This window comes from Budorcas taxicolor, chromosome 10 (assembly GCF_023091745.1).
Source record: "Budorcas taxicolor isolate Tak-1 chromosome 10, Takin1.1, whole genome shotgun sequence".
Classification (NCBI taxonomy): domain Eukaryota; kingdom Metazoa; phylum Chordata; class Mammalia; order Artiodactyla; family Bovidae; genus Budorcas; species Budorcas taxicolor.
Window position 1 is genome coordinate 42,047,336 of NC_068919.1, and position 21,396 is coordinate 42,068,731.

The 21,396-nt window shown below is 37.0% G+C and overlaps 1 protein-coding gene across 1 annotated transcript in view; it reads right to left on the bottom strand.

Annotated features, from left to right (window-relative positions):
• The window catches only part of NIN (ninein), an 89,896-nt gene that overhangs the window by 9,564 nt on the left and 58,936 nt on the right, over positions 1-21,396 (bottom strand). Inside the window, exons 17-28 of the mRNA XM_052646842.1 lie at positions 18,892-21,036; positions 17,468-17,593; positions 17,290-17,359; positions 13,928-14,143; positions 11,288-11,401; positions 8,537-8,659; positions 7,128-7,241; positions 6,195-6,341; positions 4,330-4,509; positions 2,879-3,028; positions 1,901-1,948; positions 853-954 (exon numbers count right to left, since the gene is read on the bottom strand). Coding sequence (XP_052502802.1) covers positions 853-954; positions 1,901-1,948; positions 2,879-3,028; positions 4,330-4,509; positions 6,195-6,341; positions 7,128-7,241; positions 8,537-8,659; positions 11,288-11,401; positions 13,928-14,143; positions 17,290-17,359; positions 17,468-17,593; positions 18,892-21,036 — 3,535 coding nt within the window. The remainder of the gene's footprint in view (positions 1-852; positions 955-1,900; positions 1,949-2,878; positions 3,029-4,329; positions 4,510-6,194; positions 6,342-7,127; positions 7,242-8,536; positions 8,660-11,287; positions 11,402-13,927; positions 14,144-17,289; positions 17,360-17,467; positions 17,594-18,891; positions 21,037-21,396) is intronic.

Sequence of the window (21,396 nt, forward strand, 5' to 3'; positions counted from 1 at the left end):
CCCGCCTTCCATCTTTCCCAGCATCAGGGTCTTTTCAAATGTACACAGAACTTTTTAAGAGCACAGAAAGATTTTCTACCCGTACCTCTCTACCTTATATAAATGTTCAGTTCAGTACACAGGTCATCTAATGCTGGAGTAACTAATATTTTTATTACCCAAAGTAAAGTACCTCAATGAAATTTTTACTTATTAAGGAAGATTTTACATAAATTGTTTTATATCCTATAATTGCACTTGGTGTTCAGAAAGCAATCTATTAGACTAGAAACTCAATGTCCAAGCTGACAAGTTTTACAAATCCACTTTTATATTTAACAGATGTACCTCTCCCAAGGCAGTGCTGGGTTACAAATGTAGAAATGAACAATGGCAACACTTGAAAATTAAATGTCTAAATGCTAATGCTCTTAAACTCCCGGAATGTACTTCCTAACTGAATAGCCTGTAACAGAGCACATCACATCTATAAAACACTACACTGCGGGAGGTATCAGGAAACTAATAAAACCACAGCATTGGCGAGAGAGCTCCGAGGCTCTTGGTCAGTACTGGTCAGAGTCCCTGCCGCTTGAATTTGTTGAGGCACAGGTCCTTGCATTTTAGGATAGTCAACATTATTATTATTATTCCTTCTTCTGTGAAGCAGTATATATTCCTATGGCTGTGTAATTAGCAAAAATATCTATCAGACTTGGTAAGACCAACCAAAGAGTCCAGCTTGGCAATGTACTTAGATTTTCACTGTTTTCGTAATAGGAATTTAATGCTATGCTAGCCTCTCTCAACAAATGGGTCCTTCATGGATTAAAATATTCTTCATATCTCAGGTCATTTCCCTTAAAAACTTACCTCCATTAGCTGTTCATCCAGTTTTACTTGTTTCTTTTTCAGGCCTTCATTTTCCAAATGAATTGTTTCTAATTCTCGCTCAAGGGATTTCATCTGACTAACCTGTTGAAAAACATAAAACTCCCTTAAAAAAAAGAAAGCAACCTGAATTGCTCAACTTTTTTTGACAAATTTACACTAATCAGAAATCTCAACTCTTGGAAGAAAGCTGAGTTCATTCATCAAGGGAAAACAACAAATAATTCAGTGCACTGATTATACCTCACATAGAACAGAGTCCTAAGGCAGGTAGCTTTCAAACTTCAATGCCACTCACTGTGCGAAATACATTTTATCTTGCAACCCAGTACATCCACACCCCCCCACATGTACATATACATGCATAATCAGTTGTAAGTATACATCACTAATAGAAAACTTCCATGAAATAATACTTATCCCTACTACAAGCCACATACTTTGATATTTTATAGTATATTTTATTAAAGATGCTGTCACAACATTGTAAAGAAACTATAATAAAAATTTTTTTAAATGCTGGTATTTCACTAAACTGAATTCATGATCATCTGTGGATCTGCAGTAGGGGAAAACATCTGAAAACATAGTACACAAAACCTGATTTATTTAACTCTTTTCTCAATTTTAAAGAAGAAATTTGAAAATTTTATGAGGATCCGCTTTTGGAATTCTCTTTGGTATAGAATCTTATGAGAATCTAATGAGCTAGAGGACACTCAAGGATTCAGAATATTGCTAAGTAGAAAACATATGACACAATTCTAGAATGCTGATCTTTGCCTCCATTAAAAGAGCTGAGAAGTGTAGCAAGAACTGTTAAATGGAATTCGGGTGTATGCTTTTCAGGCACACTTCAATTCATTGTTATTTTAAAACCTATCATTAGACTTTCCCCTTGGTGAGCAGCTGGATGAAACCCAACATCTTTCTGAAAAGTTTACTTGAATATAACCTAGACTTTAAATGACATAATTATGGAACCATAATTTTATTTGCACTGGGAAACTAAAAAATTCATGTGACTCACTTTACTGTGGTTGTCTGGAACCGAACCCAGAATATCTCCAAGGTGTGCCTGTAGTGAAAACTCTTGAGTTTTAGTTTAGAAAAAGAAAGAAAGGAAAACAAATACCAAGAACTCCCACAGTAACACTGGTCTAGAACTCAAACTTAATGTAACAAAGAAAGCAAAGCAAAGGGAATCGTGTTACAGAAGTTTAACCATGTGGTAGCCAGCCTCTAAGCAGTCTGAGTGATCCCTGTCTCACTCCCTTGCCTGGTCCCCTGCCCCCACTATACCTGAGTTAGTCTGTGTGACCTACAGAATACAGAAGTGATGTTGTGTGACTTCTGAGATTGGTTTATAAAACATATTACAGTTTCCATCGTGGTCTTCTGGAATCTCTCTCTTGCATCACTCATTGCCACATCCTGAGAAAAGGTCCAGGTAGGGAGTACCTGAGCCTCTGGCAATCAGCCAGCAAAAAAACAGAAGCTTCTTCCTAACATGTTATCTGAATAAATCTGGAAGTGGATGATCTCTAGCACCAGTGACGCCTTTGGATATTGCAGCCTCAGCTAATAACTAGAGAGCAATCTCAGGAAAGACCTTGAGCCAAAATCATTCCATTAAGCTGCTTCCAAATTCCTGACCTACAGAAACTGAGATATGAATGTTTTGTCTTTCTATTATACGGCAGTAGTTAACCAAATTAAAATGTTCCTAATATTCAGGTATATATGTTTTACTAACTTAGAAAGGTTTATATACTAATGAAGATGATTAACCATCTTCTTCATGAAAACTTAAATTGCTCCTTTTTAGCAATCATTCAATCAAAAAGAACTATGATACTGCTTTGACAAGATGACAGAAGTGCAGATAAAAGGAAGAACCAAAATATGCCATTAGTCATTTCTTTGGAAGCACATAGGGGAAGAAACATACATTTAGAGATGCATCAGAATCAGCATATAACCACGTGGTAGTAACTCAAAAACTCACCTTCCTGTTAGTAGGAGGTCGCTCCTTTTGAAACTGTTCACATTCTCTCTTTAAGCTCAACTTCTCCTGCTCTGTGGGCTTCACAGTACCTGATGAATTTAGATGTTTTTGGTGCTTAGGAGAAGGAAGGTTGGATTCCAGCTGATGGACCTAACAAGAACCAGTATAACAGGAAGAAATGCTAATATAATCACCCAGCCAGGAAAAACAAAAAGCTAACATAATGAAAGTTTTTATTCAGTGCTTGGGTTTTGTTGTATTAAAAAAGCTTTTTCCAGTCAAGTCTGCCAATTTTTGAAGCTAGCTTTTTTGGATTTCCAAAGATCCTTTCTAGGTTAATCTATTTTTAGCCTGATCCAACACTAAGCATCAGGGAAGAGGGGACTTCTGGCTCAGCCAAAGCACTGGGAATCAATAGAGACATGTGGCCACCAAGCAAACAGATGTAATCTGTAGGCACCTGTGTGCCTAACATGCGCATAACTTTTAGGAGTGAAGGGGGTGACAGTTCCTCTGACTCTGTATTGGCCTGTTCACACCTGAACAGTGCATTTACATCAGCTAGGTTCCATGAAGCCAGCGACCATGTTTAGTCTTGTTCAACACTGCAACTTTAGTGATAGTAGTTTCTGGCACAGGGTAGGAGTTCTAGTGAATATCTGTGACTCCTAGGAGTTCTTTCTCAAAAGAGATATTTAAGCATAGGTTAAAAATAGTTGCTCGTTCATTATGATGTATGGCAGAAACCAACACAGTATTGTAAAGGAATTACCCTTCAATGTAAAGTGGGAATTTGCTGTATGACACAGGGAACCGAAAGGCAGTGCTCTGTGACAATTTAGAGGAGTGGGAGAGAGTTTCAAGAGGGAGGAGTCATATATATACCTATGGCTGATTCATGTTGATGTATGGCAGAAACTATCACAATATTGTAAAGTAGTTATCTTCCAGTTAAAATACAATTAAAAAATGCAAATAAATAAATAATATCTCAATTTAAATAAATATATAATTTCTTGACTACTCAGCAGAGGTAAAGAATTTAAACATCAGCTGAAAAACATGATCTTTAAATACCATTCTAACCTTGAAATGCTGAGTCTTTAAAGAGAGGCAACTTTTCCTCTTACAAGGAGTTAGATCAACAAGATTTGAGTTTAGTTTTGCCATTTTTGTACTATCAGTCTTGGTGGCTAGCCTATTTGAATGAGGAATATATGGTTAACATAATTTCCATTTATAAAATCACAGATTTAATATAGAACTGCTTATACAAAAAATAGTATATAAACATATCATGATAAAATTATATTGCAAGTAAATGATAAATTATACATTCTTAAAATAAGTCTGCCACACCAGAATACTCAAATCCATACCCTAGAATCACTGCAATCATATCAAACATTGACTTTCAAACCTAGGCTACCACGTGCAACTTTTCAAGTTACCTTCTCCCGGGAGTGTATGAGTTCTGGTTTGGTATTCTGTACCATGGTTTGGACTCTCTCATTCTCTTGCCAAAGTAGCTGTTGTTCCTCATTTATCAGGTGATCCAGCTTGTCCCAGGACAGCCTTTGCTGCTGGTTATGGAATCCTGATGGATGGGTGCCTATTTCTGGGGCCCGGTTCTTAAGAGAGAATTAACAGAGTTAAGCCTTAAAAAACAAGCTGATTTCTTGTTTGAGTGTCTTCTAATGTGAGTGAGCACAGGTATATATAGATAAAAGTAAAACAATATTCTTGAGTTTTTTATTTTAAAAAAAGGTTTGGAAATTCTGTTTTAAATGGTCTTTGGCAAAACAGCCCTATCAGATCTAATAGCAAAGCTGATTGTAGGGCAATGCCAGGTTCCACATAGGACCCAAGTGCATAGAGACTAGTGTCCTTAAAGATTACCTCATTCTTGTGAAGTTATGCTTTGAATCCATATAAGCATTCTTTTGGTAAACGTAGGACACAAAGAGAACTCTGAAATGCACAGCTAACTTGAAAGGGTTCACATGCCAAACTCTAGTTTCCTTTTCACATATGCAATCATATCCTTTTTTAGAATCCAAAGCATGTATCATCCATATAATTGAGACTTGAACTCAGGAATATGCTTTAAGCTACCACAGTGATTTTTTTTTTTTTTTTTTGCTCCTGAAAGATGTTTTAAAAAATATTTTTTTAAGGTATCACAACTAGGTAAGCCTTTTGCTTTTCAAGCCAAAACATGAAAAAGAAAAAAAAATGATAGTCTCATTTTGAAAAACATTTCAGCCCCAAAGTCACTTTTTAAAATGGAAACAACTATTATTTTTTTTTAAAAAACCACAGTTAAAAAAAAGTATCAGCAAGAGATAAAGTAGCTGAATTTAGCACCAGTTTTTATGGTAGGACAAAATCTTAACATCTACCCAAGGCTGACATACATCAATTCAGTTCAGTCACTTAGCCATGTCCGATTCTTTGTGACACCATGAACCGCAGCACGCCAGGCCTCCCTGTCCATCACCAACTCCTTCGAGTTCACTCAAACTCATGTCCTTTGAGTCAGTGATGCCATCCAACCATCTCATCCTCTGTCATCCCCTTGTCCTCCTGCCTTCAATCTTTCCCAGTATCAGGGTCTTTTCAAATGAGATAGCTCTTCACGTCAGGTGGCCAAAGTATTGGAGTTTCAGCTTCAGCATCAGTCCTTCCAATGAATATTTAGGACTGATCTCCTTTAGGATGGACTGATTGGATCTCTTCGCAGTCCAAGGGACTGTCAAGAGTCTTCTCCAACACCACAGTTCAAAAGCATCAATTCTTCGGTGCTCAGCTTTCTTTATAGTCCAACTCTCACATCCATACATGACTACTGGAAAAACCATAGCCTTGACTAGATGGACCTTTGTTGGCAAAGTGATGTCTCTGCTTTTTAATATGCTGTCTACATATATTGTTCTTAATTTATTTGCAAACAGATGAAGCAGCATTGTGATATATTAAAATGAGACACTTTCTATAATATCAAAAAATTACCTTGTCACTATGGTTCCATTTATGTGAAGTTCAGAAACAAGCATCCCTAACCTATGGTGGCAGAAGGTAGAGAAGTTGTTCCCTTGGGGTTGTCAACTGACGAGGACGCAAGAGAGCCTACTGGGTGCTGGAAATGTTCTTTATTTTGAGCTAGGAGGTGGTTACACAAACATACCTACACACAGTTCTAGGTAAAATACACATTTATATATAGATACATATATATGTGTAAAAATAAGTTATAAACTAAAACTGTGTGCATTTTACTGTATAAAGTTATACCTCAGTAAAGAAAAGAAATTACCTTGTCACTGGCATTCTGAAGTTGCTTGTGTAGAGACATCACTTCTTGCTTTAAAGCCTCCTTTTCCTGCTGAGTCACTCGTAGATCAGATTTAATTCGGGACATTTGTAGGTTTACATTCTGAAGAGTGTCTTCTAAATTCTGAACCTACATCAGAACAAATGACAAATCCTCATGGTCTCAGGTATAGCATGTGCATGTATGAATGAACTAAGACACAGAACTTCAAAGTCCCTTCTGTTTCTACTTACTATATCCAGCTCTTTTCAGTTGCTTAGGGAAAACCAGGATATTATGTATCTTTACAGGATGTTACGTTATATTTAAGAGAATAATGAAATATACCTTGAGCAAGGTATTGCTGGTACAGTCATCTGGTATATTACCAAGTGATATCTTACAGAACCAAGGAGTACCAGCTGGCATCACAATAGATAATTTTACTGAATTTTGTAGAAATTACATTTTAGACTGTGGTGGTGTTTTGCAAAGGACCTCTCAGTTTAAAATAAAACCATATCTTTGTAGAACCCTACTCCATGCTAATATCTCATTTATATTTCAATTTTTAAAATTTTAAATTGGTAAATGGAATGTCAATAGATATCTTTAACTATAATAGGGCATGAACCTGCCTTAGAAATCCTAATTCTAAATTAGAAATAAGAAGTAATTTTTGCACACTATTCTTAAGCTTTCATAAATAAGTAATCTCACAGTGATGAGACAATCTCATGATTATTTCATAATAATGAACTTTGGAGGAAACACTGTTCAACTTATTATACTGTAACGTGTGAAATATTAGTTAAATTGAACCATTCTGAACCCTTTTAGACCACATCCACTTAGAACATTGTTTCCACTTGGAGTTCTGCTGGAAGATATAGGAAAAAATTAACTATATGGATGAAATAAGAATTGTCCACATACCTTTTCCTGTGAAGCCACTAGTTGTGACTTTAAGCTTTCACTCTGGTGTTCCCAAGACTTCTGTTCTTGCTTCATAGTAGCAATTCTGTGCTCTAAAAGACTTGATTTTGCCAACTGTTTCAGGAAAAGAAAAGAGGTAATTTTTGCAAACATGTCTAGCTGCAATTCATAATTATATGCCTCTATTTACACTGAGAAGATCAAGTACCATCTCTTCACATAGTGGATTGGGGCAAGGTAAAAGACAAACGTCTCCTTGACTCTCTTTTCTACTTTAATTTTGAAGAGTCTCTTTTCTTTGGGGATTTCCAGTTTTCTTTCTCATTGCCTCATGTTTTGTGGGTGAGACATGAAGGGCTGGAAGGCAAGAGTGTGCCATAATAGGAAAACAGAGCGTGTCTATTAAGGCAGATGTAACAAAAGCAGTGTTTCTGGATTTGGCAGGGAAAATATAGCAGAAAAAAAAGTAACTATGCAACAGGGTTCAGATTGTTAAATACATAATATTCACGTTATATGTAAGTAAACTAGTGATATATTTAAGTAATATATATTAAGTAACAATGATTATTAAATGAGACAATCTTTATATTACTGTATTTAATATTTATTAAACAACTAATCTAGACTCCTGTTAAAATCATGGCTTCAGCAATCTACAGATTTAATGTGATCCCTATCAAATTATTGATGACTTTTTTACACAGAACTAGACTAGAATACTAGTAAAATTTTTATGGATTATAAATACACATGTGGTGTACATATACACTATGGTATATTACTCAGCCATAAAAAAGTGAAATAATGCCATTTGTAGCAACAGGGATGGGCCAAGAGATTATCATAACAAGTGAAATAAGTCAGACAGACAAAGACAAATATTACACGATATCACTTATATGTGAAATCTAAAAAAATAATACAAATGAACTTATTAATACAAAATAGAAACAGACTCACACATGGAAAACACACTTATGGTTACCAAAAGGGAAGAGTGGGAGGGATAAATTAGGAGTATGGGACTAACAGATATACACCACTATATATAAAATAAATAAGGATTTACTATATAGCACAGGGAATTATATTTAATATCCTGTAATAATCTATAGTGGAAAAGAATAAAAAAAAAAAAAGAAGTACATACACACACACACAAACACACACACAGCCAAATCACTTTGTTGTATACCTGAAACTAACACAATATTGTAACTCAACTATACTTCAATACAAGAAAGAAAAACTAATGGCTTCAGGAGCTCTAAGGTCACAAAATGCCAGCAAAATGCTGTTCCAGGAGACTTTTAGGCTAACACAGTGGGCCCATATGCCACTGGCATTACAGAAATGTTCATTACGGTACATACCATATGATGATGGTAAAGTCTTATTTTTATTACCTTATCAACACAGATATTTAATTCTTCACTTAGAGCTTCCTTTTCTTTCAGCAGTTTTTCATTGTGGCTTAGAATATTAGAAATTTTTTGCTGGAAATCAGAGAGATCAGGACATCTGCAGAGCTGCAAGGGATAAATAAATGGGCCCACCCGTCACATCTCATGAATGTATTTATAGACAGGACATTTTCATGGCTGTTGCCATTTCCCTATCTATTTCCAAGGACATACAGACTCCAGGGGACTATAATTAACTTTGACAAAAATCTTCCCCGCTTCTCTCAATTCTCCAGTTGACTGTCGAAATGTCTGCTCAGGAAAAATCTACCAGACATTGTGAAGTAATGGTCCCAGCCTTCTGTTTTACCTTCAGGATAAAATAAATAACATATTGCCATTCTGTCATCAATTTAACTTGGGTACATATGACAAAACATTTTCCTCATTTTTTAACTAGAAAAAAAAATCTTTTTTCAATCAAGAATACAGAATTGGCATCAACCACATATAATGTATCAACCAACACAAAGTCAAGTTTAAAGATAAATCAGTCTTTTTCAGCTCATTTTACATACCCTTCACTTTGGGAGATGCTTAAATTGACTGGCTTAGAAAAATGTTGCTGGTATGGACACACTTGCTTCTTCCTCTGATAAACCAAAAACTTTTTGTTCCTTTTCATCATCAACTTTAGCACTACTGACCCTCAGGGCCAGGTAATTTCTTGTCATGGGGGACTGTCCTATGTACTGTAGGATGGTTGACAACATCCCAGGCATTACCTATGAGATTCCAGTAGCACACACTCCCTGCCTTGTATACCCAGTGTGGAAACCAAATGTGACTCCAGATACTGCTAAATATCTTGGTGTGTGGGAGCAGTCTCCACCCACCACAAACACTGCCTTAAAGAGACTGATTGTTTCTTACACTTTTAGAGTTCATATGTTTTCCATCTGGCTTTCAATTTTCAATTATTTACTGTCATGATTTTATGGCCACCTTTAATGTTTTACCTGAAGGTCTTTTGGAACAGTATAACAAAACAGACGTTAAGGATTGAAGCTTGTCTTCAACCGGCAACAAATTCAGCATAATTTACAAATCTAAACAAGTCAGAAAGATGAAGAAAAATCCATGTACCTGGGCACTGGTTAATAAAGGACTTTTCTCCTTTACTCACTACCTTGCCTCCCTATCCCGAGACCCTCACAAAGCCTGGTACCATTTTGGGTGCCTACAGACTGTCATGTGACTACTGCTGGTGCTAGTCATGTTTCTTTTCAGTGCAACAGATAATACAAACAAAACTGTTTTGTGAACAAGAAATTATTATGCCATACAGAGCAGCATGTGCTTTCTAGGTCCAAGCTGTACGGCAGCAACAACAGGCTGACACCATCCTACTCCTGTGATCCAAGAGTCCAGGGACCATGAACAACTTCCTACCAAAAGCAAAAGGGCTCACATGCAAGAAAAATGTGCCAAAATGATGTCCTGATCATGTTGCTTTACTCTCAACTCTGCTCCTTTTCTTTTGATCCATAGCTTGGCAAAATCACAGCATATACATTTCCCATGCTTGGACATGGGACCCATCATTATCATCCGAAAGGTTGAACAACAGAAAAAGAAGGAGAAAATTATGCCCAAGTTAATTAGGATAAACTTGAACAGTCCTGGAATACTTATATAACACAGAAGGGCCTTTTCACTTCTGGAATGTTTATAAGGGCCGACAGCTTCTGCTATGGCAGGTCAGCTATACCTTGCATAGCAGCATCTGACTGGAAAAGGTTCTTATAAAGCACCTATTAGATACCCGTACTCGATTAGGCACTGGAAGAGATACAAATTCCCTGAGTCTAACAACCTTATTAGGAAATCAAGACTTACGGGTGTCAATTAGGGATCAAAGCAAACGTAACATGCCCAGTGGTACAGGCTCTATTTCAGCATTCAGAGAAGGACACCTTTATGCTCATAGGCTGGATAGATACAAGAGAGTTTCATAATCTAAAGATATCACAGTATTAAAGTAATCCTTTGGTGAAACAAATAAAATGGAAAAACTAAATTCTCCTATTATATATCAAGATTGCATAAACTGAGAAATTCATGTACGCACTGAAAGGTTCAGAATAAGGAATAAAATTGGACAGTGTTCAGCATATAAATTTTAAGGTGGACTTAAAATTATACTTAAAATTAGGTCTTTGCTTGAAACTTTGAAATATGCTTTTTAAAGCCAAATTCATAGGTGACACCACATCCCTCATAACGCTTTAGAATCTATTCTTCTGCTCAAGATAGATGCCTCAAACTCACTATGAGAAAAAGGGAGAACCTGGGTCTCACAAATCTGGGTGAATAGTCATTAAAGTTATTAGCAAGAAAGTCACCAGTTTTTTAGGCAAATTTATATTACCTTAACATCTGGCTGGGCAAAGGTAGAGCAAAACATTTCTTAAACTGGTGGCTGGGATTCATTTATAGTAAATTAATAGAATGTCAGCCTACAACACACATAAGTTATATAACTAGAACAACATTTGGAGAATTAGTGATAGAAGCTCTTATAAATGAGACTTGTATTGCATGCCCTGAACTTCACTAAGCAATAAGCTAGTTAACAGGATTCAGTAAAAGGGACTCTCAATGGCTAGAATAAAAAAAGACAATCTGGTACATGTTATTCTATGACTCCCACACATATCTCCTTGCCCCCACCTAAGCTGCACACAGTCTTACTTGTTTCACTTTCTCCAGTTCATCTTTGAGAAGGAGGTTTTCCTGTTCCACGATGTGAGTCTGTATTTTAACTTCAGAAAGTTCTGCCTCCAAAGAAGACACTAAAGTGGAAGACTAAGAAAAAAAATTAAAAAGTCAAATAACACACTCATTTAGCCTAAGGAAACTTAATAAGGTCACAAAAGGCAGCATTAAGGAAAAAATAGTGCATACTCAATGGCACACTGTTTTAAGATCATTTGTACTCAATGGAACTAACCAAAACTATCTTTTAAAAAACTTTCCACTAAAATGGTATAAACATGATTTCTTAAGTTTATTTTTGAAGATTCTCCACTGTAAAGTTACTATCTTTCTCTGGGGGGGGGGGGGCAGATGCTTTGAGACCATGCAAACTGTGTTTTTTCTTAAGCATTTGCTTATTAATTTTAGTGTCTATCAGTGGATTTTATCGACAACAATTACTACTTTGGTATTGCTTAATGAAGACTTGCTATTTCCTTCCTTCCGTCTACATTTATTAATTGGAATTCTATTGTAAGGAAGATCTGTTATTTGTCTCCCCTTTATTTACCTATTCCATCATAACAGTATGGACCTATAGATATTCATTTCATTCTGTATTTTATAATTATGCTTATTTTGTGCTATGCTTTATTTTGTTGATCAAATTATTTCAGCTTTGGCCATTAGGAGCTTCTTCAGGTTGTGTCCTGTCCTTTTGACATGCCCCATTTTTTTCGGGGGCACCTTTTTCTTTCTGGCACCATGAGATGTTCCAGGCTCATTTTGAATTGACCCTTCACTAGCTTTGGGATCAATCATCTCTTCAAGAAGCCCGGGTTTCTCATGTAGGAGAACAGTGTTCAGGAATCAATAATTGGGTGCTCCATTCATATACACAGATCTACATTTCTGTATCTGCCTATATACTAAACAAATAATGAGTTTATTCTATTAACTCAAATTCCAGCCCAACATCAGAAAGTTCATTTTAGCCTTCCTAGTTTCCCCGCTTCCAACCTCCTTGTCCCAAAATGAGAAACTCAGTTCTTACTATCTACAATATATTTAGTTATTTGTTCAATTCTGGTATACACAGACTAGTTCCAGAATCACTAACATACACCCTCATGAGAAACACATTTAGTGACTATTGTAGCATTTATGTAAACTTCCTTTTGTCTTAACCTTACCATGTACAGTCAAAACACTCCTTTCTAAATTACTTATTTTCTTCCACATCATGGTTACGTTATCCACTCATAACACTGTTAGGTTCACTTGCTAGTGTTTGTGTTCCATTTAGTTCCCCCTCCCCTGATCTTTATTTTCTGGATTGGTTTTGCTTGTTTATTTGAGGGGGTATGTGAAACATGACCATGGTTCTAAGCATCAGACTGTATGAAAAGGTTCTCAGAAGTGTCACTCCCGTCCTCATCCCTGCTATCCCATTCCCATTCCTCTCCTGCATTCCTTTCCCATTTGCCCCCTATACAGAAGCATCTCTTTAGTTACCTGGTTTATCATTCCTGTATTTCTTTTCCAAAAATTCTGTATTTCTTTTACACAAATACGTGTGTATTGTCTAACATCCCCTTCTTTCTTACATGGTTGGAGACATACTAGAGAGACTCTTAGATATGCTTTTCAGCTTTTCCTTTTTCACCTGTTTCTAGTGTGTCCTGGAAATAATTTCATACCAAAAGATCTTTCTCATTCATTCTTTTTCTTTTTTTAAACCTGTATAATACTCCTCCATGGTGTGACTCCATCACATTTATCCAACAACTCTCCTATGTGAGGGCATTTAGGTTGTTTCCAATACTTGTCAGTTACAAACAATGCTGCAATGAATAGCCAACCCTGTGCATTTTGGAGGAATATCTTTAGGGTAAATTCCTAGAAGTAAGATTGCTAGCATACAAGTAAGTACATTTATAATTTTGTTAGATATTGCCAAATTTCCTTCCAGAAATATGGTACCAGTTTATATCCCACCAGCAATGTATGAAAGTGCCTGTTTTTCCAAACTTTGGCCAACAGACTATGTTGTTATATTTTTAAATTGTTGCCAATCTCATAGGTGAGAAATGAGATATCAGTGTTGCTTTATTTGTATTTCTCTAATTCTGAGTAACCAAATATTTTTTCATAGGTTTGAGAGCCATTTTTATCTCTTTTTCTTTGTGTGTGACTATTTTATTCATGCATTTTCCCCATTTTGCTATCAGATTTTGATCCTAAGTCCTTTGATTTTTAAGAGTTCTTTACATAGTAGGACTATTAGCCCTACTCTTTGTGGCATATGATGCAAATGCTTTTTTCCCCAGTTTATGAGCTGTCTTTTGACTTTAATTCTGAATGTCTAATGAGTTGTCCAGGTACCACTTATTAAAAACTCCACCTGTACCCCAGTGATTTGAAAACCCATCTTTGTTATATATTAAGTTTTCATTTGTTATATACCAAGTATCTGGGTCTAGTTCTAGACTTTCTATTCATCTATCTACTCATGTGCCAACACTACACTGTTTTAATTATTAGGACTTAAATGCATAAGAAATTAAATATAAGCATTTCTTTTTTTTTTTACTGGGATTTCCTCCAAAAAGGCTATAGAGTAGCTGTAGACCATACCTGCAATTTACAGTGTTCCAGTTCTTCTTTGAGATTAGACTTTTCTTGTTCCCATTCCTCACATGTACTGTGTCCTGGCTCTTTGTCCTTCTGGCTTAGCATTTCTGCCAGACGTTGATTAAGTTCTTGCAGCTCTTTCTGATTCTGAGAGTTCTTTTGGCTAAGCTCCATATTTTCCAAATCCAACTGCTGGTTTTTGGTTTTTAATTCTGAAATCTAATTAAAATTGAAATAAGTGTTTAAAATTTGTTATCCTACTTCTGCTAAAACAGCTTATTTAGAGATTGTTTTACCCTCTCCATGTAGATAGTTTATATATATATACACACACACACACACATTTATTAGCAGACACAATTCATACTCATTATTACACTTGTCCAATCCCACTCCACAGGGGTAGCCACTGTCCACAGCTGGATGCATCCCCCTCCAGATTGTTTTCGATGCATATACAAACCCATATGAGGGCTTCCCTGATAGCTGAGTTGGTAAAAAATCTGCCTGTAATGCAGAAGACCTGGGTTCAATCCCTGGGTTGGGAAGATCCCCTGGAGAGGGGAAAGGCTACCCACTTCAGTATTCTGGCCTGGAGAATTCCATGAACTGTATAGTCCACAGGGTCGCAAAGAGTCGGACATGACTGAGTGACTTTCACTTTCACAGACACATATACACATAGTGTTTTTCTTTTTTAGATCGAAAATTTGCATAATTTCAGATGTTTAGATACTCTGCTTTCTCCACTTATAATATCTTATAGACTCTTATCTTTCCAAATCAGTGCATTCAGAAACTGCCACATGCTGTATTTTTATGTGGCTGTGAGGTATTCCGTGTAACAAGACATTCCATACTGCATTTATCCATTCTCATATTGACAAAAAAACAATCTTTTGGAAAATTCATTTATACATGGTGGCATTTAGTATTTAGCATCTCATTTTTGGAAGTTGGGCTGCTGGGTTAGAAGGTATGCATATATATTACCGTTTTGATTGACATCCCCAAAATGTGTTCTTCATAGCACTACCAACTTATAGTTCTATCAACAATGTATAAGTAGATTCATTTTCTCACTCTCTTTTAATACTAGACGAGATCAATCTTTTTTACTGATCTGATATGCAAAAAAAGGAAATATTTGATTTGCCCTTCCCTAATGAATAATGAGGCTTTCTTTTTATATGTGCTCTTTTTTCTGACTTGACCATTCATATCAGTTATCCATTTTCAATTGGGTTTTGCAATTTGTAAGAGTACAAAATATATTTTGGATGTTAACACTTTGTCTATCTCAAATGCTGAAAATACTCTTTTCCCAGGATGTCCTTGTCTTTTGACTGTTTCAGCCTGATTCTCAAATGGCCTTTCTTCACACAATTGCACATTGTTGAGATTATACGAATTGGGCATTGAATGGCACACACTATCTAAGTAAATCATAATTCTGTGAAAATATACATGGACTAACTAGTATTCTATATCTGTAAAATTCTATTCTTAACCTACTGCTTTTAATCATGCTGAAGAAAGAGGAAGGGGCTAACCTAAATGAAAACCACATGAGGAGCTGCCGTCCTTGAGAGAGTATGGTACTGGCACAAAAACAGATATACAGACCAATGGAGCAAGGTAGAGAGCCCAGAAATAAACCCAAGCACCTATGGGCATCGTATCTTTGAAAAAGGAAGCAAGAATATATAATGGAGAGAAGACAGCCTCTTCAATAAGTGGTGCTGGGAAAATTGGACAGCTACATGTAAAAGAATAAAATTAGAACACTTCCTAACACCATATACAAAAATACACTCAAAATGGATTAAAGACTTAAATGTAAGGCCAGAAACTATAAAACTCTGAGAGGACAACACAGGCAGTACACTCTTTGACGTAAATCACAGCAAAATTCTCTCTGACCCATCTCCTAGATTAATGGAAATAAAAACAAAAGTAAATAAATGGGACCTAAAAAAACTTAAAAGCCTTTGCACAGCAAAGGAAACTATAAACAAGATGAAAAGACAACCCTCAGAATGGGAGAAAATAATTGCAAATGAAGCAACTGACAAAGGGTTAATCTCCAAAATATATAAGCAACTCATATAGCTTAATATCAGAAAAACAGCCCAATCAAAATATGGGCAGAAGCCCAAACAGACATTTCTCCAAAGAAGACATACAGATGGCTAATAAACACATAAGATGCTCAACATCACTCACTATTACCAATTCAAATCAAAACTACAATGAATTATCACCTCACAGAAGTCAGAATGGTCATCATCAAAAAATCTACAAACAATAAATTCTGGAGAGGATGTAGAGAAAGGAGAACCCTTATGCACTGTTGGTGGGAATATAAACTGATACAGACATAATGGAACACAGTATGGAGATTCCTTAAAAGACTAAATCTACCATATGACCTAGCAATCCCACTACTGGGCATATACCCTGAGAAAACCACCATTCTCAAAAGACACATGTATCCCAATGTTCACTGCAGCACTTTACAATAGCCAGGACATGGGAGCAACCTGGATGTCCACTGACAGATGAACGGATAAAGAAGTTGCGGTACATTTACACAATGGAATATAACTCTGACATAAAAAGGAGCAAATCTGAGTCGGTTGTAGTGAAGTGGATGAACCTAGAGCCTCTTATACAGAGTGAAGTCAGAAACAGAAAAACAAATATCGTGCATTAACACTTACATATGGAATCTAGAAAAACGGTACTGATGAACCTAGTAGAGAATGGACTTGTAGACACAGCAGGAGAAGGTGAGGGTGTGATGAACTGAGAAAATAGCATTGACATACATACACTATTATGTGTAAAACAGATAGTAGGAAGTTGCTAAATAGCAGGGACCCAGCCTGGTACTCTGTGATGACCTAGAGATGTGGGATAGCGGGAGGGAAAGGAGGCTCAGGAAGGAAGGGATATATATGTATGTATAAAATTATGACTGCTTCATGTTGCTGTATGGCAAAAACCAACACAAAATTGTAAAGCAATTTTCCACCAATTAAAAAAAAACAAACACATAAGGGATAGAGCTAGTTTTTCATAGGTTTGGTTTAGATGTTATCATCTCCCCATTTCCACTGATTATATGGCTTGTATTAAACACCCAGAAGTCTAGAAATAATGTACACACATTTTGAAAATAATAAATATATTTTCAAAAAATAGAAACTGAATTTACAATTAGCATAAGGTAAGTTTCCATTTTGAAACTCAGAATTACAACCTTACCGTTATTGGCTACATTTCCAGTGGCATGTGCTGTAAATTTCAAATTAAAAAAAAGACAATTTTAGAATCAGGAAACATTGAGAAATACCTCTTACCTGTTTCTTTAAATTTTCAACCATCTTCTGAACTGCAGCTTTTTCCTGTTTTACAGTTTCTATTTTTTGCCTAAAGGGACAATGAAAATATAACTTAAGAGTTAGGCTTTAAACAGTGAAGTACCACAGTTTTAGTCCTTGCAAAAATGCCTTTAGAATATTTAAGTATATATCTTACCACATTTCTTCCTCAGATCCACTTAATTTCCCTAATTTCAGGTTAGAAATGCTGTCTTCTTCATTTAAAGTAGTAATTTCACTTCTCAAAATAGAATTTTCCTCTTGAAGCTTCTCAGATTCATATCTGCAGTACAGAGATTTTTAAAATAGTTATAAAAAGGCCATCATCTGGCATCTTTGGAAAACACTTTCTAGTAACTTCCAATTAAATCCATATTCCATACCAGTTAAAGAGAAAAGCCTAAATTAGTAGTCTCTTGGTACTTGGAAATCAAGCTATGACAGTGACTTATTTCTTTCGGGAAGTAAGAATTTTACTAAAAGACATTAGGGAAGTGTGACTAAAACACCTAAGCATTGAGACACAAAAGAGACTCAGTACCCATCCTACTTGGTGACTTTCTCATACTGCTTTGAGCAAATAACTCTGTATTTCAGTCTCAAGTCCTGCCTGCTCCTCAAAGACAAAAGCCGTATCACTAAGCTGTATGAGCTTTAGTTTTAAACCCCAAGGTACCTAGAGAAAGAAAATTCACTACATAAATGAAAAGGACATATCAAAACATGTACACTAATGGTTACCTTCTAATTTCTTTCATCTCATTATGATTTTTGGAACTAAGAACTAAGAATTTTGGAACTAAGAATTTTGGGGTCTAAAATAAAAAGAGGAAAGACTACACCTAGAATTATTTTGGGTTTTTTTCCCCGTATCATTAAGATATTTCAGACATGATGTAAATTCTACAATTTGTTTGAACCAAATTTGTTAGAAGACAATTGCTATCATATTTTATAAAGTCAAGTGAGCAGTGGTTCAAATTAGTATATTTGTCTTTGTTCTTTCAGCACATTAATATCTGATAGGTCCTCAAAAAACTGTATGTTCTAAGATGAATTTCCAATATCTATAGAATATCAGCATGCACTTTAAGTGATGTAAGTGAAAAACTATAAGCCATGAAACAACATTTTTCCCCATATTAGTATAAGAAGAAAGTTCTTATCTACCAAGTGAGTTAATAATACACAAAAGGCATTCATTCTCATATAACTTGTTTCATCAAAATGAGGAAAATAACATTTAGCCAAAGGAAAAAAAGTCTGTCCATCCCAGTGAAGTGCTAGAAAGAAGTTAAAGACGACATACGATGATGATGCACGTGGTTAAACAGCCAACACTCTCCATTATGAACTTTCACCCCCCAAATGAACAACATTTATTTCCTATAGAGGAAGGAATGCCTCCTAGGCTGGGTTATTCTACTTGTTAATACAACACAGAAGCAGAAGGGAGTCTAAAGTACTGCTCTCTTTTTGAAGACTACCAGGTTAGTTTCTCTAGGCACAGCAAGCAGCAGAAGTTAGATGTGGTGCGGTGCTCTGGGAGACTCCGTGAAGTGCGGAAGGTACATACATTACCTCAGAAGCTCAACTTTCTGCTGCATCTCACTGCATGTGATTTGCAGGTCATGCATCATTGCCTTCAGCTCTTCCTCCTTTTCTCCTTGAGAAGGTACATCTTTTTGCTTGACTAAAGCAGTGACTCTTTCCCTCAACTTTCTAGTCAGCTCCTGCAGCTTTTTTTTCTCCCGTTCTAACTCTGCGATGGTGGCCTGGTGCTGAAAATGCTTGTCTTGAAGGCCGAGGAGAGCAGTGTTTTCCTCCAGTATAACTCGGTTCTGTGCTCCAGGCTTGTCTCGATGTGTCTGGAGTGTTCCATGTAGCCAGGCAATTTCATGTGCTTTTACTTTCTCTAAGAGCTGTGTATTCTCCTGTTCTAGGTACTGGTTTTCTTGATACAAATGTTCTTCTATAATATGGTGCACACTCATAACATTTGGTACACGCTCATCCAGTGTTTGGTTTAGTTCAAAGACCTTCGCATCAGGTCCGACTTCCAGGTTATCTAAACGGGCTTCCCATAAGGAGAAGCAGTCACACTGCACTGCTGCTCTTTCTCGTAGCTTCTCCATCTTGCCTTGAAGTCTCAAAACCAGAACATGCAGTTCCTCATTTTCTCTTTTGATCTCATTGTAACTCTTTTCCAGGCTAAGGAATGTGTCAGTCATTTCTTCAACCTTCTTTAGCTCATCCTGTAATCTGAACATTTCTGAAGTGAGCTCTTTGTTACTTTCTAGTGCTTCCTCGTAGCGCTTCTCCATCATCCTCAACTCTTCCTGAAGATATTCATTTTCTCTACTGGCATCTTCGTATAACAGTTTATACTTGGGGGAAGCCTCAGGAATTCTTTCAAGCATCTTCAGTTTCTTTTTTAGCACAGAAACATCAAACAGTAGGTCCTGTTTCTTTTCAGACGCTCGATCACAGTCTGCACGTAAGATCATTAACTGTTCCCGAAGCTGGCTGACCTGATTCTTCAGGTCCCAGGTTTCAGTTCTGGTCTCCTCACTATTTTCAAGCTCGGAAAAACTCTCTATTGATGCTTCAGACTCCTCCACTCTGACCTGTCTCTGACCAGAGCTCGTCCCTGTACTTTCGAGGTCACGGACCTCATCGCCTTGTAGGTCACTGAGAACATGCTGCGTGGTTCCACCTTCTGCTTGTTTGATTCGGTTTGACTGTAAAAATGGCTCTGTTTGTTCCACTGAATTTCCAAAGAGCCCAGAAGCTGGTTCATCTAAACAAGGAGACATTATTGACTCTGGTTCTAATTTGTGCAGCCTCTGCTGCAACCTAGAAATTTCAGTTGCCATTTTCACATTTTCCTTCACTGCTCGTTCATGGGCTCTTTGCAGGCTTAAGAGAACATCTCCATTCTCTTCCAACAGCTGTTCTCCTTGCTGAAGCAGGGACATGGTGCCATTTTCTTCTGCCTCCTCCCCTCCTATCACCTGACAGCTATTCTGAAGCCTGGAGGGAGGAGACACTACCTGCTCCATCTCCTTGATTTTATTCTGGAGCCTGGAGATTTCTGTGCTCATCTCAGCCCTCTCTCGATCTGCTTTCTCACAGGTTGCTCTGTGGACACTCTCCATGACCAGAAGCTTGGACATCATTTCCTGCCTCTCCTGGTCATGTTCCCTTTGCAGCTGTTCAAGCCTCTGGCTGACCAGCTGCTCTGAGGTGCCTGCCTGGCACAGGACCTGCTCATGGTCCTTCAGCTCTCTTTCATGACTGCCCTTCAGCTCAAGTATCTGGTTGGACAGGAGACTTTGCTGACTTTCAGACACGTTTCTCAGATCTTCCAGGTCCCGTAGTAGCTGCTCTCTCTCTACAACCATACTATTCAAATGCTCCTTGTATGTTTTCTCCAGCATCTCTCTCTCCTGGGTGAGGACCAAAGAGGTTGTTTTCTCCCTCTGGAGAGTCTCTTTAAGCTGCTCCTGGACTTCCGCACATTCCTGGGTGAGCTCGTCCTTCTCAAACTCCCACTGGGACCTCTCCTCACATTGTTGGTCCAGGAGCTCCTTCAGCTGTTGGCGGTAGTGCGCCTCCAAACTCCGCAGGGCGTGTTCATATCTCTCAGTGACTTTCTGACAGTCGGCCTGAAACTGGGCTTCTATCTGAGAGGTTCTTCTATTACACTCAGTTTCCATTTTTTCCCTAAATGTGGTCAACATACAGCATTACTGAAACTGTCATCAACTCCAGAAGCAAACAAAAAAACATTTTCCCATGCATAGAAGAAGCAGCCAAGCAAACGATGTAAATATTTTCTAAAAAATGGTCTTCACTTATTTCTATACTCAGAAGGGATCTCATTTCTGAGTGCCAAACAATGGCAGCCATAATTAATTTAGAAGACTCACTTACCTCTCTCTGCATGTAAAAAGAAGATTTAGAAACCAAATTCTCTGGCATATTCCCAGATATTCATGGAGTTTTAGCCGAAAACTTACAGTGCTTTCTCATTTAATGTTCAAATACATATTACCCTAAACCCTAAATAGGAAATACATAAAA